The sequence below is a fragment of the Anolis sagrei genome, chromosome 3, assembly GCF_037176765.1.
Source record: "Anolis sagrei isolate rAnoSag1 chromosome 3, rAnoSag1.mat, whole genome shotgun sequence".
NCBI lineage: Eukaryota > Metazoa > Chordata > Lepidosauria > Squamata > Dactyloidae > Anolis > Anolis sagrei.
In genome coordinates, this window is record NC_090023.1 from 159,820,182 (window position 1) to 159,845,791 (window position 25,610).

Sequence of the window (25,610 nt, forward strand, 5' to 3'; positions counted from 1 at the left end):
ACTTCCTGTGTCATTCAATGGGAATGCAGACAAGGTAATATGAATGATAACAAAATAAGTGAGGCCATGGAAAGCCTGCTAGGAGCTAGCAGCTACTAGCTCTCCATATAGCTGCAGTCCTAGCCCTTGGAGCTCAAAGAACAGAATTCAGCTAAGTCCAACATGGGTGCTTTGTTTGGATGTGTTGAAAGAAACAGCATGAGCTGAGCTTGTGTCTGTTGAGTTAAACCTGCCCAGCCCATGAGATCGTTTTAGTAGAGTTTGTTGGGTCAAGGCTTTTGCTGCAGTAACACATGTGGAAACCTGAATGCCTGCTGTTTAGGTTTCTATTGTGTTTTGCTATCTAGTTAGTTAAGTGGAAGTTTGCTGGGAGGGTAATTGGTGTTCTGTTGTGTGTAGGCCCAGGTCACCTACCTTAGCACATGATCTCAGGAAGGTAGAAATTAAAGCAAGATACATGGTTGAGGGAGGAGCTAACAGCCACTAGCTCTCTACATAGATAGAGACTTCGGACTTTTGGGTTGTTAATGATCAAACATGATCCCACACACCTATCTCTAAAACCAGGCAACACCCTAACTGAAGTTTTTGAGGTAATGCAGATCAGTGTATTGGAAGCTGATGCCATCAGTGTTCTCTTGGTTCCAGAACACATTGATATGAATGCCTGTGGCAGGATAGGATTGGTGGCTGGTGACTGTTCCAGCAGTCACCAGGCATTCCCTTTCCAATGCCAGAGATACAGCTTAATGGTGTAACATTAGGAAATGTTGACCATTTCCGCTATCTTGGCAGCCACCTCTCCACCAAAGTCAACATTAACACCGAAATACAACACCACCTGAGCTCTGCGAGTGCAGCATTTCTTCGAATGAAGCAGAGAGTATTTGAGGACTGGGACATCCGTAGGGATACCAAGGTGCTTGTTTATAAAGCTATTGTCCTCCCAACCCTGCTATATGCCTGCAAAATGTGGACTGTCTACAGACGTCACATGCAACTCCTGGAACGATTCCATCAGCGCTGCCTCCGGAAAATCCTGCAAATCTCTTGGGAAGACAAGCGGACAAACGTCAACGTGCTGGAAGAAGCAAAGACCACCAGCATTGAAGCGATGGTCCTCCACCACCAACTCTGTTGGACCGGCCACGTTGTCTGGATGCCTGACCACGGTCTCCCAAAGCAGTTGTTCTACTCCGAACTCAAGAAAAGAAAACAGAATGTTGGTGGGCAGGAAAAGAGATTTAAAGATGGGCTCAAAGCCAACCTTAAAAACTCTGTCATAGACACTGAGAACTGGGAAGCCCTGGCCCTTGAGCACTCCAGTTGGAGGTCAGCTGTGACCAGCAGTGCTGCAGAATTCGAAGAGGCACGAATGGAGGGTGAAAGAGAGAAACGTGCCAAGAGGAAGGCATGTCAAGCCAACCCTGACCGAGACCACCTTCCACCTGGAAACCAATGCCCTCACTGCGGAAGAAGTCAGCTATGGATCCACAAGAATACTGATCCTGGAAGACTATCCTACTCGGCTAATGAGGGATCGCCCTGTTTCATCCTGATACTCCTAAAAAGTCTCTAAAGTTTTCCCTTTGGCACCAATGGACTGAATCGTACCAGAACAAAAAAGGCACTCCCCCCAATGTCAGCAATTTCCCAGAAAACAAAATGGGGCTGGAGGGACAGCCGAAAATGAAACCAAAACCAGTACATTTTTTGGACATTGTGCATACTCCTACTCCTTTCCCAGCAGCCAGTAAATGTTCATGTTCATGCCTCTGCAGCAGGCATGTGAGAGGACTTTAGGAAGAAAGAAATCCTTTTTTAAATATCATCTTTCGTAAAAGTTTTGAAAGAAGTAGTAAAAAAAAAAGCTAATAGGTATGATAAGTAAGGTGAACAAGGTAAGGGATGTGGAACAGAGATCAGGAAAGAAATCCTTTCAAAGCCTGTTTAGAAAAATAATTATCCTTAATGTAGCTTTCACTAAAATATTTATAAATGATGACTGATGAAAGGCAGAGGTGGGTAAAGGATGGAGAGATTAATCATTCAAGATAGAGCAGAAAACAGCTCTGGGAAACTTACAGCATCACAGCTCTGGGAAACTGCAGTGACATAGCTTGACTTACAAGTTTTGTGCAGCATTACAGTGACACCTCCTGGCAGGAAAGATGTTTCCAGTCACAAGGCTTATTCCTTCAGAGGTCTTGAGCCTCTGACATCCAATTCTTTACATCCTCTCCTATTCTGCCCCACAAATTGCTGGGAGAGGGGAAGATCACTTTTGAGAGAAGTGTATTCACTTAGAGGACCTTTGAAAGCTGTGAGTTTCCCATCCTTCTTTAGAATGGCATATGCATCAGGTCTACACAACACACAAGGTTATGAAGCCTTTAAGAGATAGAATGGGATGTATGTGCCTTCAACTTCCCTGATAAGTTATGGTGATTCCATGAATGTCATAGTTTCCACTGGCTATCTCCTAGACATGGCTAGGTTCGGTTGGAATCCTTGTTATTCAGAATAAATTAGAAAAGATTTCCTTTTTGAAGCAATTTCGAAGTTTTTAAGGAAACCGGAAGTCCCTTTGCCCTTCCGAAGCTTTTTCCGCCATTTCTCTTACGAATCAGTAAGTGAGTCGGAAATGTCAGACCATGTCAGACTACACAGAGAAGCCATTGAAATACACAAGCATGTGGATAATTTCAACAGAAAGGAGGAAACCATGAAAATGAACAAAATCTGGCTACAGTATTAAAAAACTCTAAAATTACAACAGCACAACAACAGAGAGGAAACAAACAAGGACATCTAATCACCTCTCAACAAAAGTTTGCTCTAGGCACTGTCAGGCCATTATATGCTAATCAAGGTGGTCAGTTGAAACATTCACACCTAGCTCCAGCAGACAAGAGTCCTTTGTCTCACCCTGGTCATTCCACAGATATATAAACCCCTTTTCCTAGTTCCAACAGACCTCACTACCTCTGAGGATGCTTGCCATAAATGCAGGCGAAACGTCAGGACAGAATGCCTCTAGACCATGGCCATATAGCCCAAAAAAAAAAAAACCCCTACAACAACCCAGTGATTCCGGCCATGAAAAGCCTTCGACAATAAATTGAGTCAGAAATTATTCAGCTTTCCCCCCGCTTCTGTTAATGGCCTCAGTTCAAGCCAGAGAAGCATTCTAAACCATGGGGATGGATTTCCTTCCTTTCCTTTACCTTCCACTTCAGTCTTAAGCGAGAGAAGTGGTTTTAACCAGAGTGGATAGATTTCTTCCCTTTGCTTCCCCCCCTCCCCCGCTTCTGGAGTGAAACAACTACTTTCAAAGTAAAGACTACCCAATGAAACAGGAAATAACACTTTGAAACCATTAATGAAGGATTCAGAAGTCTTGGAAGTTTCGCAAAGTTTTGAGCATTTTTTTCTGTGAAAATTGGAATTGACTTTAGATCGGAACCACCATCCGAAACGAGTTATGAACCATTTTTTTGGATCAAACAAGTTACTATGTCCCATCAAAGTACTAAACAGGGCTGACCCTTAGTTTCAAATATCAGGAGTCTTTAATGGATATAGTCTCTTCAGAATGGGCCATACCACTTGAGAGTCCTTGAGAGAACCTTTGTGATCCTTTTGCGGTCATGGCAGGATATTTTGCACAATGAACACATAATAATGAAAACACCACACGTTCCTCCTGTGCAATCCTCCACTGCCATTTAGTGTAAGGAGTGGCCAACAGGGATTCAGTTAGGGTCCTACAAGAACTCATTATCACAATATACTTCTGGATCTCTGAAAGACCTTCAGAAGATTTTGGAAGATGTTTTTTGTTATTGTAGGAACATAACTTTTGTCTGATCTTGTCTTCTTCATGTCACTAAATAGCTGTCTTATGGGGAAAGGGCAAATTCAGATGGAAAATGAATGAAGCATCATTTCATTCAGAAATGGAGGATCTCAGTTGTCTTCATTCTTCTGCAATGTTAACTTCTTGGTCATAATGAAAAACAAGGACAGGGTGGTCATACTGAGGAAATGATCCTGTTTCTGGGATTCAGTAAAAATATGACTCCAGGGATAATTTGTTCCTTAGGAAGGGAATATATATGTTGCCTGAATTTTCTTTTGTATAATACAAAAGGACGAGATCCTGCATCAGGAATCATACGTGTTTCAGGTAACTACATGTTTCTCTAGATGAGTCCACTAAAACTCACCTTATAGGACTCCCAACAAAGTCATTTCTGTGTTGTCAGAGAGCAGGGAAATAAGCAAGGAGCAGCATTTACTATGACGTCAATGGGTTGTCACAAGGTCTCTGCAGTCACAGAGAAAGTTATTACCACTGTTCTTTGGAAATTCAGCATCACCCTGTTATGAACTCAATATCCAGGCGTTCACTTACCCATATCGCCCCCCAAATGGAAGTGTTTTGTGGGCATTTCTAGGTTTCCCAGTGCTGTTCTATGGCATGCTTCCAGCCCACATACAGTCAAAATAGAGGCCCCTATATTATTCCTCATTTCTGGTTACCATGGGGGTCTTGGAATGTATGAATAAGGGGGCCTTACAATATTAGGATTTTATAAAATTAAATTTTCTGTTTACATGCTTTTCTTTCTCTATTTAGAAACAAAGGTGGCATTTTATGTGAGATATCCAGAAGGAAGAGAGCACCAACCAAGTTTCAATGGAACATACCTGAATTATGGAAAAGGTTACTTTCCTGAGCACAATTACTTCCAGTCTCCACAGAGTGGTGTTTATATGGTTGCTATCAGTGTGGAGCTCCCTCCTGGACATGTCCTGGGACAACTGGCTTTTAGCAATGGACAGAGACTGATACTAACCGGGAACAAGCGAAGGAAGGCCAGTGGTGGCTCCATGACTACTTTTGTGCTAGTGGAGCTCATGAAAGGGGAGCGCGTGTGGTTTGAACTGGTGCAGGATGCTGCAGTGAAGCGGGACCCAGCTGGCTTGAGCATGGCAGGATTTCTAATATTTAAAACTTGAAACAAAGCCCTGACAAAATAAACAATATCTTTCTGTAAGTGCAGTTTTTGGCTGATGACACTGCTTGCCACTTTTGCTGCATGTGGTTTAAACATAGCCTTGTCCTTGATTTGGCTTAGTGCTACTTTTTAGAAATAGTTCATTAGTTGCTATGCAGCATCACAACACAAATGAAGGGAGACTGAATTTCTTTCATAACACTGAATAAAGTTGACATCTCGGATTCTTTTGTTTTCCTTGGACTCCAAAACAAGTGCTCCTTTCTTATCCACAAATGCCTAGACTGACAAGTGGAGAACAAGCAGTATCTTTATCAAAGCTTTTGGGGAGAAAGGAATTATTTTAAGATTTTAAAGAGGTTTTTGCCTCTTACATTAACAGGACTGGCATAGCTGTCTTTGCACCACGTACTACCAAGTTGGTAGTAGAAAACAAATGCAGGTGCTGATGACAATTAGCATGTCCCACATAGGAGTATGCATGTATATTTCCGAAAGGTAAAATCAGCCATTTCTAATGCATGCAATAACTATACTTAAGAGGTATGATGAAAGAATTTAACTAGGCTGTAATCCCATATACATTTATCTATAATTCTCATCAAATTCAGCAGAGCATACTTCTGGATAAACATATATAGCAGGGATCCCCAAACTAAGGCCCGTGAGCCAGATATGTCTCTCCAAGGTCATTTACCTGGCCCTCGCTCAGGGTCAACCTAAGCCTAAAACATCTTGAAAGCACACAACTATCCAATTTCATCAGCCAAAAGCAAGCCCACACTTCCCATTGAAATTCTAATAAGTTTATATTTGTTAAAATTGTTCATTTTAATTATTGTATTTTTTTAAAAGCGTTTTTTGTGGTATTACAAATAAGATATGTGCAGTGTGCATAGGAATTCATGTTTTTATTTTCCAAATTATAATCCGGCCCTCCAACAATTTGAGGGATTGTGACCTGGCCCTCTGTTTAAAAAGTTTGCGGACCTCTGATATATAGAGACTGTTTCTGTATATCCTCGATAAGTACCCTTTTTTCTACTCTAGGTTGTAGTTTGCGTTACAAATTTTAATATTTCACTCAAGCACTGGGGTCATAAAATGTTTTTGTACTTAAAACTGTACATAGTTGAAAAATATATTTTGAACGGTTGGCTCACTAGACCAGATTCAATAACTCCAACATTGGATTAAATTAAAGTGTAGGTCCTGTAGTTATGCATTTTGAAATAATCAACATGTACTTTGTAAAATTAAACTATTTTAGTTTCAGTTTTTATAAAAGCTACTTAAGACTTATATGTATTATTTGGGTTCCTCTGATTCAGTGGTCTTCTATTTATATGTGAAATAGCAAATTACAGTGGTTTGTACACACTGGCCAACATCTGGAGCCCTCGGTGGCGCAGTGGGTTAAACCCCTGTGCCGGCAGGACTGAAGACCGACAGGTCGCAGATTCGAATCCGGGAGAGGCGGATGAGCTCCCTCTATCAGCTCCAGCTCCTCATGCGGGGACATGAGAAGTCTCCCACAAGGATGATACAAACATCAAATCATCCAGGCGTCCCCTGGGCAACGTCCTTGCAGATGGCCAATTCTCTCACACCAGGAGTCACTCCTGACACGACAATAAATAAATAAATATCTGACACTATGCTTGCAAAGTGTAAACTAAATTCTACCTTCCTACCTTGGATTAAAAAATAGGATCTTCCTTTCTACCTCACAGTTATTAAGTTTTACAGTAATTTACTATACCATCAGTCTGCAAAAAAGGTATTACGCACCAGATGGAATATCTGCCATAAAGGGTTTCTATCCCATTATGCAATGAGGAATGTAAACTGGCCTTTAAAGATGGGATACTCTGCCCATTTGAGTGGGTAGAATATCCCTACTTCGTGGTGGCCTCCTCCTTGCCACCTCGGAGGCCCTTTCCTCACCAGGCTGGGTGCCCATGCCTGACGGCCAGCGTGGCGAGGAAGGATTGAGAAGCAGCAACAAGGAAGAGGACACTGCCGCCAAGGCCCTCCTCCTCGACGCCTCAGCTGTTCCCTGCCTCAGAGGCCCCTTCCTTGTCAGGCTGCAGCTATACAGTTTTCCCTCACCGCTCCCCGTGAAACAGCGAGTCCGCAATAAGCAAACCGCAAAGTAGCGATGGAACACTATATACCTAGTTACCTATACCAATACCAATTCTGGGCACCACAACTGAAGGGAGATGTTGACAAGCTGGAATGTGTCCAAAGGAGGGCAACTAAAATGATCAAGGGTCTGGAGAACAAGCCCTGTGAGGAGCGGCTTAAAGAGCTGGGCATGTTTAGCCTGAAGAAGAGAAGGCTAAGAGGAGATATGATAGCCATGTATAAATATGTGAGAGGAAGCCACAGGGAGGAGGGAGCAAGCTTGTTTTCTGCTGCCTTGGAGACTAAGACATGGAACAATGGCTTCAAACTACAAGAAAGGAGATTTCATCTGAACATTAGGAAGAACTTCCTGATGGTGAAAACTGTTTGGCAGTGGAAGTCTCTCCCCCGGAGTGTGGTGGAGGCTGTTTCTTCAGAAGCTTTTAAACAGAGGCTGGATGGCCATCTGTCAGAGGTGCTTTGAATGCAATTTTCCTGCTTCTTGGCAGGGAGTTGGACTGGATGGCCCATGAGATTTCTTCCAACTCTATGATTCTATGCATATCTCACCACCAGGATGCATAAATGGGCAAAGATTTTCTTCTCACATGATGCTCTCCTCTCCATAGCCAAGTTCAAATTAAAAAGCCATTAGACATCCATATTTAAGAAGACCCAGAGGTCACGTGAGACTGACAAGTGGACTGTTTAGGCACATTGTAAAAAAAAGTGTGTGTGTTTTTACAAATATGGTTTGCATCTTTTGTAATGGATGAGCCTGGAATCTTCTTTTGTACCTGATACTATTTTCAACAATTTTAAACACAAAACATAATGCTATGACTGTAGATGCTTTCAGGACAAATATGAAAACAAATATATTACTGATGTTTACTAAAATAAGGTTATTTACTTAAAAATGATACATTGACATAAAGTTGTGTACAGAACAAAGCAATTCATGGTAAACTTAAGGCACGTTTTAAATCAGATACTGTACAAAAAGACATTTAGTCTGTTGCATTTTAAAACATTCTACACTTCTGGCATATGTAACACAAAGAGTATAATCATTTTGCTCATTTCATCACCCTCTCTTTTTTATTTACATTTTCTATAGGTCAGCTACATTATTCTCTCTGTATACAATATTGTACATTTTATATTGAGCACAGGTAGGTCAGAGCACAGAACATGATACAATTTGTGGACTTCTACATTGCATTTAGAGGTACTATAGGACAAGGCAACTTATTCGGTGAGATGACTTTGGTGAAAAGTATCGTTCATTTCATATTTTATAGAAGCTTATAGTTTTGAAAACATGGTAGGAAACTTGAGGCAAGCTTGAAATGAGTAAAGGTTGCTTAGGAACATGGCTATCAAGATAACTTTCCATTCTTTTTGCTGAGGTTACTTCTGACTAGCTCCTATACTTTTTAATGAGTTCGTCCATTCTGCTACAGTGAGTTCTGAAAAGATACATTATGCTCTTGGGCTATTGTTACTATTAATTACTGTTGCATACTAGAAAAAAAATCAAATAAACTAACATTTTGTTGAACACAATTCAAATTGAGATTCCTCTCTTAGTCAACCGGGCAAAAGATGGGATACTTAATTTGCACATTGTGGGTAAAATGATATAGCAAAGGGACTTAGAATCACCTAGCTCCAGCAGACAAAAGTCCTTTGTCCCACCCTGGTCATTCCACAGATATATAAACCCATTTTCCTACTTCCAACAGACCTCACTACCTCTGAGGATGCTTGCCACAGATGCAGGTGAAACGTCAGGAGAAAATGCCTCTAGAACATGGCCATATAGCCCGGAAAAACCTACAACAACCCACGGACTTAGAATCTCTACTTTTTCTTTCACTTTGTTTACTCATGAATGCAGGAAGAAATAGGTTTCCTATCATCAATGTATTTGGAAGCATGATGGACTAATCAATATATAGGTTAGAGCTTGGCCTGATTGGAGAAGAGAATCCCAAAAAAGCATTTACCAAACAGAAATGGCAAGCAAATCTGTATTGAAAGGGTTCACAATGAAGCTAATACTTGCAGTACAAACCTGTAACACAAAGAAGCAGGTGAAACCCACTACTCGGAAATTTATAGAGGTTTTCCATGGCACGTGAATCTATTATGTTGATTTGTTATGGCATAAGTAAGATCAAAACTCTTTTTGCATAGCTAGAAACTGGAGCATACTAAAAACAAATAAGCAAAAAGTAAAAACAAATATGCACATCTCTAGTTCTTGGCCGCTGATTTGTAGGTTAGTCAACATGACAATGGCTAACCTTGCACAATAGAGATAATTCAGTTTAATTAGAAATTTGATTACTACATTGAAGTTGACATTGCACTCAATATTTATGAGACTGTAAACTAGATTTACAATTTTGTAATTCTGGGTATTCAGTTTTTATCATTCATTCCTGGTCATTAATGACCTCACAATTGTACCTCTTCAGCCAGGCCATATCCTACCTGGAGGGATTTTCAGGTAATGCACATTGGGATGTTGGAATTGCAGTGCTTTCCCAGTCATGAGGTGCGCTGAGACCTATAGCTGTGGCAGGACCCCAAGGGATCTTTCCAGCTGCCTGTCTCAGCATGCCCTGAAACCAGGAGACTGTTGAAACCATCATTTCCCATCATCCTGGTGAATCTTTGTTTGGGACACTGCCTGGCTTAAGAGGCAGGCCTTTAAGAGTGTGGCACCAGCAAAATAATACAGTAATGGAGCACCATCACCTCAGCTCTAATGATGCAAGAACTTGGCTTGAGTTTTAGGAACAGTTCAGGATAAGCAAAGAGAACTGCAAAGAAAAAAATCTGTATTGATTATTCTAAAATACATTTAGTATTTGAATCAATTCTGCAACCCCACCACTGATATATGGGACAACTGAGCAAACCGCCATCAGACCTACCAATTTGTAATTCCACTGACCAAGTTCTCTTTGTGTAAAGTGTAGTTTCACCTGCTTCTTTCAGCCTTGCAAATGTGGTACATCTTTGGAAATTGGAGAGGTCCCTCACAAAAAAGAGACATTTGACAACTGTACCCCAGAACAAATAAGGTTACCACAGAAACATATTCATTTAACTTTCATTAATCTCAAAGCTTCAAGATACAAACTCTTTTTTAAGATGGTTTTGTTAAAAGCATAACTTCAAGGCACAAGTTTGCAGTTCATGAAACACTCTGTGCAGTACACAATGGAAGACATTAGGAAGTATAGACTTCTAAAAAGGTGGGACACATGTCTCAAAGGCAATCTGATAAAAATGATTCATTTGTACATAAAGTCACACAATCTGAGGAAAAAAATGAGACCAGAATTTTGTGGGTTTTAAAAATAAGGCAATTTGATGGGGAAAAACATGGAAAATATGTTGAAAATTGGATAATTCCATTTTGCCACATTTCATGTTTTACTATCTAATTGCAATTGTTTCTCTGGTTCAAAATGTCTCTGGATAACTACACCTTTGATTTATAAGGTTTGCTGTGTTACCTAGCTTCCAATTCATGATCTGTCTCCATGTTCCTCCATGCTTTATGAGGATTTGGCAGAGACGGTGAAATAATGTGACACAACAGCTTTACTGTGCAGCTTGTCCATCTGTACCATATCTATATCAAGTTATAAGTGTACCCCACATCAGGTGCAGATACGTGGTAAAATAGTTCTCTATATTACCTGCAAATGAATGCAAAATTTTGGGTTTCTTACTCTATTGCTAGTAAGATACAAGAAATCTGAATAACCTACAGGGATGTTTTATTACCTACTCCAGAAAAGGCATATAAGTTGCTTGTATTCATAAATGGGCCTAAGAAACTAAAAGGGAAGTGTGAGATATGACAAACTGAAACCTGAAAGATTAGTAGCATGAATTAGACAGAATAAAAGCTTTTCTCCATAATTCCTTGGCCAGAGCAGCATGCAAAAATGTGGGGAGAGGGGAGGATTGGAGTTAATATTAATGAAAGAGGGAATATTCAGCTCAACTTTAGTAAATGAATTTTGACTCTTGCTGCCACGATGAAACCAGGGGCAACAATTTAGCAGCAAGAGTGAGAAAGACTCTTGCTAGACAGTATTCACGTTTTTTAAAAGGATAGAGTTGAAGAATCTGGTGCCTCCAGTAAAGAAGGAAACTGCCAGAGATGGGTTGCCTTTATACAGAATGCAATGCATTCTGAAATAAGAGCCACTAACTATACTGTATATTAAAGTGCCCCAAGAAAATACTGAGGAGATGCAATAGATTGCCATAGATGCAGGCGAAACGTCAGGAGAGAATGCCTCTAGACCATGGCCATATAGCCCGAACAAACCTACAACAACCCAGTGATTCCGGCCATGAAAGCCTTCGACAATACATGCAATAGATTGTTGGCATGGTAGAAAGTGCAATGTCTATGGACTCTATGGCTAATGGCTCTGATATAGTATTGGCAACCAGGTACATTTTATTCTGAAGTCTCAATCCAACATTTTAAAAAAAGTTTCAGCACATAATGAATTACTTGTAAAACCACACAACCTACATGGCTCTTTTAAAAAAGAACACAGGACCTGTATTTTATTTTAGAAGATGGGGGAAAATATTCCACCAAAATTTCTCTGAAAACTCATACAAATAGGTGAAAATGAAAAGTTCTTAGCCCCCATACTACTGTCTTAATTCAAGAAACCAAGCTTCTTTATGAGCTCATAATGGTAGGTTTTTCAAGACCACCAGTAAATGGAGACAGTCCCAGGAGAATGCTTCCCCTTTACTACTGCTTTTGCCTGGAAATACTGAGTCATACTAGGGAATGAAGTGTGTCCTAGTGCAGTGCTTCTTACATTATCTGACGCAGGGGACCAGCAGGATTTTTTCCTAAATGTGCCAGGGACCAGCAATACGTTTATGTCTATTGATTACAACTGTTTCTTTCCTTCCTGGAAAGTCACCATGGAGCTGCACAGATCCATGAACTGAGTAGTGTTTTTGGCTATGTACTCAGCCTTGAAGAGTAACAGTGAGGCAAAACACGTCTGGCTTGTGCTCCATCAGGCCTGAGTGCATTTTAAAACATTCTGTTTAAAATACTTTACGGCATGTAAGGGGTCCGTAATCAACTTCAAAACGTTGACATGAATGCTGGCAAATGGTGGAAAAAGAGGCTGCGAAAGCACAAAGGAGGAAGCTAATGGTTCAAAGCCATAATTTGGTGATTTAGTCAAATCTTTACCAGTAACCTGTGCAAAGCAAAGTAAGAGATAGGTCTCATACGTATAATCAGCCTGATCAACTTCCTAGCAATGGACGGATAAATGAAAAACTTTTAACATGATCTGTGGCACAATATTCTCCACCAAAATAAATTAAAACATAGCTTATGCACTCATGAACGTTTCAGCTGGAGATGTATTAATACTTAAAAGGCATCACTGAAAAAGCAATGACTTAAGGAAACGTTAAATAAAATTTGTACACCGATATAAATTAAAAACAAATACTGTAATATATTGCCTGACCATTTACCATTTGCAACCTATAGAACATTTTCTTAAAAACTAGACCCACACATCTGATTGTTGTTTCAAGTCGCACTATTATTGGATTACATTTCTTACTGAAGGCCTGTAAATGGAAAATTTAAATATCTCTGTAGTATCCATGCACATACTTTGACAGACTATCCAACAATTTTGCATGTCACATTCAGCAAGTGTGCATCTCATCCAATGTCAACAAAACTACTTCTTAGGTTCTTTTCAGATCTGGTATCGTATGTTTACACATTTACAAAAGAGCAGGTATGTAGCAATTAAAAGTACATTAAACACTATATAAATAACTTCCCTTTTTAAAGCTAGCTAAGATACAGTTTACAGTACAAGATTACAGGCACTTAAATTATCAAAGATGTTCAGTTGTTCCATGTTGTGTGCTCAGTCTTCGGAAGTTCATAGGGTGTATGTTATCACCTCTTCTTCACAGACTTGAAGGTGACCTACTGCATAGGCTTACAGAAGAAGTTTTGGAATTTGGTCATGAAACATACATTTCCTCCACACAGCATAAAAGAACATAAGAACTCAATGTTCTTTGAAAATTTTCTTTGAAAACAGTCTTCAGGGCCAAGGCATTACAGAATAAAATGACAGCTTTGCACAAAAATTAAATGGCTTCTTTAGTATTCCCAATGGCAGGAGAACAATTTTGGCGCATGTGTAAACACGCACACACACAACACACAAAACCATGAAGGGTATGAGGGATTTTCAATTATGCAATACCCCAGGCTCATAACCATAGGCTACTCCATCAAGACTTGGTAAGGTATCATCAGGTAGAAGGCAAAAAAAGCTTATTTTTCTCCACTGCAGTTGAATTTCTTTAACTTAAGGCTTTCACAGAAAGCATTATAATCTGAATATGCAATTCGGCACTCCAGAAGTGTTTGAAAGTATGATTAAAATCTCAATGCAGCTCAAATCAAGAAGTAAAATGAGGCTATCAACATGTGTACCATTATAGTGTACACAGATACCATATCTTACAAAGTACTGAAAGACTTAATATTAGCAGCCTGTAAAAGTGGCGAGGAAGTGGGCTAAAACTCAGCTGCTACTCCACTCCATTCCGTTCCACCAGACCTACATATCTGCTTGAGTGAACAGCTCTAGGAGTCCAAAGCTCACTCTTCAGTGACCTTTCTTTGTCAAATTTTAACATCTTGTGATTCTACCATCTTGCCAAGGGTCTTCTTAATCCTCAACGCAGTAAGTCTGGAGGCAGGATTGTGGGCCCAGCATTCACACATTAATTTCAATATTGCTCTTAAGCACTGAAAAAGTAATCACAAAGAAATTGTTGTGTAAAAAAATAACAATACGAATGAGAAAAAACATGCAGCTTTTATAGTTAAGTACTAATAAAATACACAGGGTTGATTATGCTTAACATATGAGGTCCTCTGGTGGATGCTTACTCCAACCAGCCAGAACTTGACTGGTGACTGTCACCCAGAGGACCTTTTAATCGGCCGCTCCAAGACTGTGGAATGATCTTCCAGAAGAGCTTTGACAGTTAAATGAGATATTGGAATTTAAAACACAACTGAAGGCCGAGATCTTCTGGCAGGCCTAATCTGTCTATGACTTTCACATTTTATGTTTACTGTGTTTTAACTTTTGTTTCATGCATTTTAATATGAGTATGTTTCCATATGTGCTTTTATGGATGTATTTTAGCCATGTTATGCCATAAGGAGAGGCGGGTAATAAAATAATAATAATAATAATAATAATAATAATAATAATAATAGTGTTACAAGTACCACCTGCCAGCAGTAAAGAATTGGTGGGATCATAAACCCGCAAAGGTCGTGGAAAATGAACATGCAAAAATATTGTGGGACTTTCAAATCCAGATTGACAAAGTTTTGGAACACAATACACCAGACAACATGATTGTGGAAAAGAAAAAAGTCTAGATTATTGATGTCGCCATACTAGGTGACAGTCGCATTGAGGAAAAACAACAGGAAAAACTCAGCTCCTATCAAGACCTCAAAATCGAACTGCAAAGGCTCTGGCATAAACCAGTACAGGTGGTCCCAGTGGTCATTGGCGCACTGGGTGCCGTGCCAAAAGATCTCAGCCAGCATTTGAAAACAATAAACATCAACAAAATCATGATCTCTCAACTGCAAAAGGCCACCTTACTTGGATCTGCGTGCAGCATTTGAAAATACATCACAGTCCTAGACGCTTGGGAAGTGTTCGACTTGTGATTTTGTGATACGAAATACAGCATATATATCTTGTTAGATGTGACATACTGTGGTTTTGTGTCAGTAAAATTATAATAATAGTAATAATATCCCTACTTATATCAACAGGCCTGAAGGCAGTGTAAAAAGGCATCAATTAAAATGCTGAAATATTGTAAAGATGAAAAATAATAAGATAGAACATATAACTGCGTATAAACTATTTTCTATTCTTGGCTATAAATCCAAGTAATTAATTGAAGAATTTTACAGTGTGGTAAAGAAAAAAATGTCCTTCAAATTAACTTTAATGACTGCTGAGAATGACTTGAAATCTCAATTTCTTGTTGCGTGCCTTCAAATAGTTTCTGATTCCCCTTGGGGAGATAGGGCAGATTATAAATAAAGTTATTATTATTACTACTATTATTATTACTATTAGATGCATAACAAGATTAGTACACAGAAAACAAGATAGCTATGCTGGCTTTTGTATTTGATCACACGTCGGGCACTTCCCAACTGTCTAGGACTGCGTGATGTATCAGCAAATAATGTGTGCAGATCTGTGTAGGGTGGCTTTTTGCAGCTAACAGATAGTAATTTTGTCAGTGCCAGTTGTTTTTAAGTGCAGGCCAAGGGTTTTAGGCACTGCACCCAGTGTGCCGATCACAATTGGGACCACCTTTCCTGGCTTGTGCCAGAATCTTTGCAGTTTAAATCTTTGATTCGTGTAAGCTTTTCCAGTTGCTTCTCATCAAGTCTGATGTCACCTGGGATTCCAACATCGACAATCCATACTTTAAATCTTTGTATCGTGTAAGCTTTTCCAGTTGCTTCTCATCAAGTCTGATGTCACCTGGGATTCCAACATCGACAATCCATACTTCCCCCCCCCCCCCCTCATGTGAGGTCAGGAATACTGGGCTCCAACACTGAATTAGGAAGTCCTACAGTAGTTTGATGTGTTCATTTTCCATAACCTTTTCAGGCTTGTGATCCCACCAGTTCTTTGTCCCAGACAGATGGTATTTGTGGCACAAGTTCCAATGAATTATCTGAGCTCTGCTTACAGTCTGTCTGCGTGATCTTCTTGCAGCAGCTGAGTATGTGATCCATCATTTCATCTGCTTCCTTGTGAAGTCTACATTTGGAATCTGTTGTCGACTTTTCTAGCTTTGATGGCATTAGTTCTAATAGCTTGTTCTTGGACTGCAAAAATCAGTCCCTCTGTCTCCTTTTTTCAAAGTTCCATCTGTGAGTCACATCCATGTTTTTCCTTGTTAATTTTGTTCTCAATTTTTGCCAGGAACTGTTTTTTATTATTATTAGTAGTATTATTATTGGTCCTTTGACCAATAATAATACTGGTCAAAGGACATTTAATCAACTACCAAACTCACAAATTTTGTATTTTGTCTGTCTGTTTGCTTTGTTCTGTTAGAAATGTAATATAATTTGACTGGTTGTCCTGACACGACAAATAAATAAATAAATAAATAAATATTATTGGTGACAGGGTTTTCCTAGCAAGATTTGTTTAACGGTGATTTGCATTTGCCTTCTTCTATATTCCACAACAATATACTGGCTCCCTAGCAAATCTCAGTATCAGTCAATCCCAAAACCTAAAACCATATCTAATTCTGTAACTAGGATTATGCAAACTAGAAATAATTAATGTTTTAGGGTACTGATTTTCTTAATTCACACAATTCATGTTTGGAACTTTTTCACAGAATTTATTGTCTGACTTGTATTAAATTATTATTTTGGTTAGGATTTAAGTGACAAGCAGAGGGGAAAAGCACAATGTGCCGATGAGGCCAAAGATGGAGGGTCATGTGGAAGCCATGAAGGCTTCACAGACGAGGTTACCATTTCATCCCATAATTAGAAACAACAAGAATTTTTATCATATTTAATTTCATCAAAGAGGCTTACCTCATCACTGTTCCATCTATTCGATACTACTGGGCGCAGGTGCTTAACACACACCACCTCCCTCATATCTTCATATGAAGGATCATTTGGCACCATATCATAGTAGGGGAGTTGATAGTCTTCAACAATTCCTGAAAGTGGCAGAAATTTAATTCTGCTATGAAAACTGGAAGGACATGCACTTTGAGGTCTTGACAGGACTAACACTGAACCTTCTTCTTACTCAGGTCCCTGATAGCCTTAGATGCCCCCCATTTTCCTACTGCATTGTTCTTTAGTTTCACAAGGAGCTCAGCACACCATATAGAGGGGCTGAAACATGTATAACAAGAAGATTTTAAAAATAAAAGAGAAGAAATGGAAAGAAAACATGAACACTGCTGCCCCCCTGAGGCAACGCTGGTGCTTTCCCCTCTCTGTGGAATAGCCCTCACCTTATCCACAGATTATATCAACATCTATAATTCTGGCCTCAAAACCTGACTTATACATGAGGTTGTCACATACACAAGTATATATGATACATCATACACTACCCAACTAGTGCAGTTAACAATTTATCAACTTAGTCTATCATAAAAAGTTGTACAAACTAAGGAAACAGATACAGAACTGAAGAAAAAGATGCAGTCTGAATATGTGAACTCTTTAGTCTTTCTTCCAGCATGCCAAGTGAACTGGCTTAGAATACACACGCTGCATACATGATACCTCATCCATTTTAGGCATGTGTTTGTCTTACCTCCTGTGACACAACGCCGAGCCATTTCCCAAAGTATCAAGCCAAAGCTATAGATGTCAGCCATGATGTATGGCTGGAAATGGTTTTTATTCAGAGTTTCATCTAGGACCTCTGGTGCCATGTAACGCTTTGTTCCCACTCTTGTATTCAAAGGGACATCAACTTCATTTGTATCACTATAGTAACATAAAAATCATGTTGTTGAAGCAACATAAAATAGGATGTATAAAGAAGCAGTTAAGACACCAATATTACCATCTTTTCCTCAATTATAAAATAAAAATCAGCACATCAAACAGATCTATAATAAATAACAGTTTTAAGAACCTTGTGCTGGCAAATTGTTTGTACAGCCATTCATCAGACTAAATAAGGGAGTCACTATGCCATTTATAAAGTTCAATCTAGTTCAGTTTAAAAAATATTACATGTTCTGAAGGACCTAAAGGGTGTCTTCGTTGCAATTAAAATATTTTAATTGGACAAAGATCAAAATACTGAACTGCAACATTTGTCCTTCGCTTATTTGAAAATAAAGAAACTTTTTTTAAATGTGTGACAGTCCTCTATCTCTTGTTCAAGAACATTTGGAAGATATATTAGTCTCATTTATTCTTTCCAAAGTACATTCAGCAAAGAAAATGTTTACTTTGTCAGGGACATTAATTTTAAACAACATTTCCCTGCCTGAGCTAGCGGGGGTGGTCTCGAGCCTGGTGGTGGAGTCCCAACGGCTCCTTGTGCTGGGGGACTTCAACATCCATGCCGAGGCAACCCTCACAGGAGCAGCTCAGGACTTCATGTCTGCCATGGCAACCATGGGGCTGTCCCAACAAATAACTGGCCCCACCCACTGTGCTGGACACACATTGGACTTGGTTTTCTGCCAGGGATGGGAGCAGGGTGGCGGTGTGGAGGAGTTGTCCATCTCTCCGTTGCCATGGACCGACCACTTCCTGATCAGATTTAGGCTCACTGCGCCCCCTAACCTCCGCAAAGGTGGAGGACCCATTAAGATGGTCCGCCCCAGGAGGCTTATGGATCCGAATGGATTCCTGATGGCTCTTGGGGACTTCCCCGCTACCTCGGTAGGTGACCATGTCGAGGCCTTGGTCGCTCTCTGGAATGGGGAGATGACCAGGGCAATTGACAGGATCGCTCCGGAACGTCCCCTCTCAAGTAACCGAGCTAAACCAGCTCCTTGGTTCACTGAGGAGCTGGCAGCGATGAAGCGAAGGAAGAGGGAACTGGAGAGCGTGTGGCGCTCGGACCCAAGCGAGCCAAATCGAGCACGGTTTGTGTCCTTTCTAAGGGCATATGCCGTGGCAATAAAGGCCGCAAAGAAAACTTTCTTTGCGGCCACTATTGCGTCTGCAAAAAACCGTCCAGCGGAGTTGTTTCGGATTGTCAGAGGTCTTTTAACTCCCCCTACCTCAGGTGGGAGCCCTGACAACTCGGCCACGCGCTGTGAAGCATTTGCTCGGTTCTTTGCAGACAAAGTCGCTTTGATCCGTTCTGGGCTGGACGCCACATTAAATGCAGTCTCCGTGGATGTGACACAAGCACCTGCTTGTCCTATTTTGATGGATTCTTTTCAGTTTGTGAAGCCCGAGGATGTGGACAAGATACTTGGAGGAATGAGGCCCACCACGTCCATCCTAGACCCCTGCCCATCCTGGCTTCTAAAAGAGGCCAGAGGGGGATTGGCTGAGTGGGTAACGGTGGTGGTTAATGCCTCCCTTCGGGAAGGCAAGATTCCAGCGAGCCTAAAACAGGCTATTATAAAGCCGCTGTTGAAGAAACCATCATTGGACCCCACTAAATTTGACAACTTTCGGCCTGTTTCCAATCTTCCCTTTTTGGGCAAAGTCATGGAAAGCGTGGTGGCCTCACAACTCCAGGTATTCTTGAGAGACACGGATTATCTGGATCCGGCGCAGTCTGGTTTCAGACCGGGACATGGTACTGAGACGGTCTTGGTCGCCTTAGTGGATGATCTCCGCCGGGAGCTAGACAGGGGGAGTGTGTCCCTGTTGGTGCTCCTGGACCTCTCAGCGGCCTTCGATACCGTCGACCACGGTATTCTTCTGGGACGCCTTGCAGAGATGGGCCTTGGGGGCACCGCTTTGCGGTGGCTCCAGTCATTTCTGGAGGGTCGTACCCAGAAGGTGTTATTGGGGGACTCCTGTTCAACACCACAGCCTTTGACCTGTGGTGTTCCTCTGGGTTCCATACTGTCCCCCATGCTGTTTAACATCTACATGAAGCCGCTGGGTGAGATCATCCGGAGTTTCGGGGTGCGGTGTCACCTGTACGCAGATGACGTCCAACTCTGTCACTCCTTCCCACCTGCTACTAAGGAGGCTGTCGAAGTCCTAAACCGGTGCCTGGCCGCTGTAACGGTCTGGATGAGGGCGAACAAACTGAAATTAAATCCAGACAAGACAGAGGTACTCCTGGTCAGTCACAAGGCCGAGCAGGGTATAGGGTTACAGCCTGTGCTGGACGGGGTCGCACTCCCCTTGAAGGCGCAGGTTCGCAGCTTGGGTGTGACCCTGGACTCATCGTTGAGCCTGGATCCCCAGGTTTCAGCGGTGACCAGGGGAGCATTTGCACAGCTTCGGCTCGTGCGCCAGCTGCGCCCGTATCTTGGGAAGTCTGACTTGGCCACGGTGGTACACGCTTTGGTCACATCCCGCCTTGACTACTGCAACGCTCTCTACGTGGGGCTGCCCTTGAAGACGGCCCGGAAGCTCCAGCTAGTCCAGCGCGCGGCAGCCATGTTGTTAACCGGAGCGGGACGCAGGGAGCGCACAACGCCCTTGCTGTCCCAGCTCCACTGGCTGCCGATCTGCTACCGGGCCCAATTTAAGGTGCTGGTGTTATCCTACAAAGCCCTAAACGGTTCCGGCCCAAAATACCTTGTGAACCGCATCTCGGCCTACGAGCCCACGAGGACCTTGAGATCATCTGGGGAGGCCCTTCTCTCGGTCCCGCCTGCCTCACAGGCACGCCTGGCGGGGACGAGAGAGCGGGCCTTCTCGGTGGTGGCCCCCCGGCTATGGAACTCCCTCCCTGCTGAAATCAGACAGGCGCCTTCCCTCATGGCCTTCCGTAAGGGCCTGAAAACCTGGCTCTTCAAAAAGGCCTTCAACTAATGTGCTATGTTTTTGGAATGACCACCGGAATGGACTATGACTATGAGATTGACTATGACCCCAAACTAGACGAAGCGGATTTTTATATGTTGTGTTATGGTCTTGTTCTACTGTAAATTGTTGTCTTTTCTATGTTCTGTACACCGCCACGAGTCGCCCCCGGGCTGAGAGTGGCGGTTAACAAGTGCAAATAATAAATAAATAAATAAATAAATAAATTTCTGTTCTTTTGTTGTGAACCAACGAAATGAGGAATTCATTTTCCAGATCTGAGCACAATACTTATCCCACGAATATGTGAACACTGGATTTTGTATCGCCAGACAAGATGAGATCATATACCTGTTAAATTTGACAGCTAGACCCAAGTCAGCAATACAGCAGGTCCCATTTCTCTTTATCAAGATATTTTTACTCTTCAGGTCTCTGTGGGCAATAGCAGGCTTGCCTTGTGTGCCATATATCTCTGTGTGTAAATGGCAAAGACCGCATGCGGCAGAATAAGCCAGTTTGAGTAGAGATCTGGTGTCCAAAGTGGTACACTTTAGGTAGTCGTACAATGATCCATTTTCATGATAATCTGTAATCAAGTATAGATGGGTCCAGGAGCCTGTGCCTTTAATATCTGCTGCTATAAAGCCTGTGGGAATTCAGAAACATAATTAGCATTGTCTATTTCCCAAAATTCAACAAAAACTAAAAATGAAAATAAAGCAAAACAGGGAACTGTGGTAGATTCCTTCTAACTCAGGACAGAGACGTCAAAATGTTTTTGGATGGGATTCTTGGCAATCCCAGCCAATGTAGCCAATAGTGTGGAACTCTGGGAGCTTCAGTCTAGGAACAACTATTCTAAGTGTAGTCACTGTGGTCTTTAAAGAGACAAAACGAACATGAAATTACATGAAATTTAGCCCAAAAGGATGCACATTACATTTGAGTAAATATGGTTTATATATATATTAGCTTTGGTGGTGCATTTTTTGCTGACTGTGCCAAGTTTAGAAGATTTCACCTAGCTTTTTGTCCCTGTGATAATTGGATTTTGAAAAATTTTGCTTGTTTTTTTTTTAATAAAACCGTTTATTTTGGTTATGGTACATAACAGAAAAGCAAATCGTGGCAGATATAATCAGGTAACAATATTTTTGATGTGTACATGCCTATCTACCTCACACCTAGAAAAATTTGGCTTGTTGTGGAAATAAGGATTGGTGATAAAGCTTCAGTTGAGACACCTTTTTTCTTTGGACTTCTTTTCAGGACTGAATTTCCCTTCTATGGGGTGTATCTCTCTCACTTCCTATTCTCTCACCCCCGTTCTTAACTATGAGTTGTTTATAAATTGGATTTTTGTAACTTGGGGACTGCTTGTAATATATAAATACAATCACAATGCAAATCATATCATATTCCCTTTTAGATTTTGAATGATTTTTGCTTTTCATTAACTAGCAAGCCTTGAGGAAACTATCTTCAGATACCACATCCCCATTCAAAGATTATCTTTTTTACATACCGAGTATATTCTCATGACGCATGAGAACTGTCTGGTAAATCTCAGTTTCTCGAAACCAGCTGGCTTCTTCGGTGGTGAAAAACACTTTCACTGCCACTTTTTCACCTCGCCATTTACCCATCCAGACTTCACCATATCGACCTTTTCCAACTTGTCGTACCATCTGAATCTGTTTAGCAATAGTCCGTTGGACCTGTAGATGCAATCTGAAATTACTAAAGCAATCCTAATAATATTAATAGTTTAAAATTGCATATTATATAATAATATCTCTACAATTGTTCTCCAAAACTCAAACAATTAGACAGAAAGAACTTTTCTTTTTTGCATTTACATTTAAGAACAAATGTCGTCACTTTAAATCAATTGGACTAACAGACTATATGTTAGCCATATAAATTTAATGGAATTTATTATGTTGGAAGGGAAGTGGATGAATCCAAATACTTCAAACATATATGTGTTGGGAACAACACAAGCAAGAAACATATTAGCAAGATCTTACATGAAACTTACATAACTTTAGATTGTCTAATTCATAATTCTCATTTTTCAACATCTAAGGACTTTATATGTCCAAGTCTAGGAAACCTGCTTAAGAATTAATAAAAAGAATAGGCCAAGTGATAAAACATTCATATTTTCCTCTTTCTTTTCCATCTGCCAACTGTTCTAGCTAATGCAAGTTTGCCCCTATCCTATTTGCTCTGTCTTACTTATTTAAGGAAGAGCTCAGAGGCAGATTTGGCAATTCACTGGATATCCATAATTTGAAGTGAGAATCTTATCTCCATCTCTGACTAAGAAAACTATTCCTCACCTCTCCCTCCCCTAGTAAAAACACTATAAAGGTATTCCCTCCTAAAAGATGGCACTGGCCTTCATATTAACTTGAAAATTCTGGTAGATAGGCATCTGTTTAAATCTCACAAATTTAATGAAAACTAAACAATTCTCAGTCTCTCCCCTATCTCCTGCACTGCTCTGACTACTTTCCTCCTGTGTTTGTGTATATATTTCAGGAGTGGACAACTTCTTGGCATTGCCAACTCCTTAAGCCTAAGTCAAGTGTGAGGGATGCTGGGAGTTTCAGTGGGACAACCTCTGGAAAGCTCCAATTAACCCTTTTGGGTATACTAAAAATTACTTTGTGTGAGCGGTCATCGGGTGTATAGTTAACTAGTACACTGTGTAAAATAAAAACAACCCTTTTAACTAATGAATTGTTTTTCACAAACTGTCTTACCAAAAGTGGAAGTCCTGAACCACTGCCAGAACTCTGTGATTGGTCAATAAGATCTTTCAGAGACTCCCCAACAGGAATAAAGGCTTCATCCTGTTCCAGATCACGATTGTAACACTGTCTTTTTGCTGCCCATTTACAATAATGCCTGGAACGGAGTAGATCATTTGTTTCATAAGCACATTAACTTTTACATTTTATTACATTTTGCATAACAGGAACGTATTTTACACAAAACTCAGGGCCCTTCCATACAGCCCTATATCCCAGAATATCAAAGCAGAAAATCCCATAACATCTGCTTTGAACTGGGTTATCAGAGTCCACATTGCCATATATTCCAGTTCAAAGCAAATAATGTGGGATTTTCTGCCTTGATCATCTGGGATCTACATGTTCAGCCAGGTCAGCACATATATAAATGTGAACACATATCACAGGAAGGGCTCCTCTATTAATTATCTAAAGATGAGGCAACATGCAGATGAATTCCAATGGGTCTACTTTAGTTGGGACTAACAGGAAGACACAATGTGCATCTGTATTACATAATATATACGTTCACAAAATAGATAACACAGCACTTTCATATAGATGACAATTTTCCTAGAGATGCAAATCACATCATATGAGATTCCGGCAAGCCTTAACTTAACTTAAGCATTTTATGAAGTAAAAGCATAGAAAAATCAGAAAGATATTTTACCTGTAGCAGCAAAATAAGACAATCAAAATTATTATACAGACTGCCATAGAAACAAGCACAACTCTCCAATGTATACTGCCATCAAAGAAACCATCTAAATAAAAACACACAATAACAACATAATCAAATTAAAGGCAAATTTTTCTCAAGGAATTATTATTATTAAATGAATAGAACCCACCCTTTTCAATTCTGTGCCACTGTACAATGGATACATTTTAAGTGACTTTGTGGAAGTGCTACAGGTTGATTTCTCAAGTATGGAAGCTGGCAGTATAAACAAGCCCTGAAGTTGTGGTACATTTTTGTTAACTGTGATTATCAAGTAATAGGAAGTGATTTTCCAGTTCTATATTATTCAAATGCCTTCAAAATCCACTTTTAAAAATCAAGCACAGTATGACTTTGTTGTAAAATATCCAAGAATGCCCATTACCAACCCTCTATTGCCCAGCTTAGTTTTGCTTTTTCTAACTAAATATAATGACAACTGAAAAATATTAAGCCAAAATGTCAAGATATAGCTGGTGAAACACCTGTATCTTGCATCTTGTCTTAAAATTGACAATCATGCTTGTCTGTTTCGTTAAGAAAAAAAAGAGGGGAAGTGTGAGGCATCTTTAAGATGTCAGCAGGGAATCTTCCTGGATTACAATTCATTTTTTCAGATACTACGATGGAATACTGTGACCAAGCCTCCAATATAAATGCCCAGTTATATAGTTGGGAGAGTGGGACCAGAGTGAAATAGGATACAGAAAAGGACAACTGTTAGGCTAGCCATAAATCTGTAAAGGACTGGTTTAGCATAAATATTATTTCATCTGCAAGCTAATATAGAGGCTAGAAGGCTGCTAATTATCTCTAAAGTATGAAAGTAATAAATTTCCTTTTCTGATGATGTATGTAGTGTGATAAGAAGGCATTATCTCTGTTCATGTCTGCTAGTAGTCTGGAATTTCTGCTTCTTTTTCAGTCTCCAGTTAAAATCTCAAAACTTCTGCCAGGGACCAAACAGCCTTTAGTCATTAAAACCAGGGCGTGATATTTTTGAAAGGTATTTTAGTCTGATTTAAATTTTGTTTGTACTTAATTACGACTTTCCTGAGAACATTGTCTTTGGTCAGGTGCATGACAATGTAACCATTAAATACATAAATAATAATGTGTTCTGAGCACCCTAACACTACTTTTGGGGTACACTGTCCCCTCAAATACCAGATTTGTATCCATTCACTTTCTTGTGTAGAGGCTGCTCTATTTTTCCTAGGTAGAACACAGAAAGCACTGGCAACAGAAGATGGCTAATAGTGTAGAAGATGAGAAAGGATGAGCAACTCAATGCTGTG

At 40.4% G+C, this 25,610-nt stretch overlaps 2 protein-coding genes across 2 annotated transcripts in view; one reads left to right on the forward strand and one right to left on the reverse strand.

Annotated features, from left to right (window-relative positions):
• Window positions 1–5,248, forward strand: part of MMRN2 (multimerin 2) — a 58,095-nt gene extending 52,847 nt beyond the window's left edge. Inside the window, exon 7 of the mRNA XM_067465638.1 lies at window positions 4,643–5,248. Within this exon, the coding sequence (XP_067321739.1) occupies window positions 4,643–5,025 (383 nt within the window). The 3' untranslated portion in view covers window positions 5,026–5,248. The remainder of the gene's footprint in view (window positions 1–4,642) is intronic.
• Window positions 5,249–8,044: 2,796 nt separating this feature from the next.
• Window positions 8,045–25,610, reverse strand: part of BMPR1A (bone morphogenetic protein receptor type 1A) — a 72,090-nt gene continuing 54,524 nt past the window's right edge. The window contains exons 7-13 of the mRNA XM_060768983.2: window positions 24,262–24,355; window positions 23,559–23,703; window positions 22,313–22,505; window positions 21,136–21,433; window positions 17,636–17,811; window positions 16,894–17,024; window positions 8,045–14,022 (exon numbers count right to left, since the gene is read on the reverse strand). Coding sequence (XP_060624966.1) covers window positions 13,897–14,022; window positions 16,894–17,024; window positions 17,636–17,811; window positions 21,136–21,433; window positions 22,313–22,505; window positions 23,559–23,703; window positions 24,262–24,355 — 1,163 coding nt within the window. The 3' untranslated portion in view covers window positions 8,045–13,896. The remainder of the gene's footprint in view (window positions 14,023–16,893; window positions 17,025–17,635; window positions 17,812–21,135; window positions 21,434–22,312; window positions 22,506–23,558; window positions 23,704–24,261; window positions 24,356–25,610) is intronic.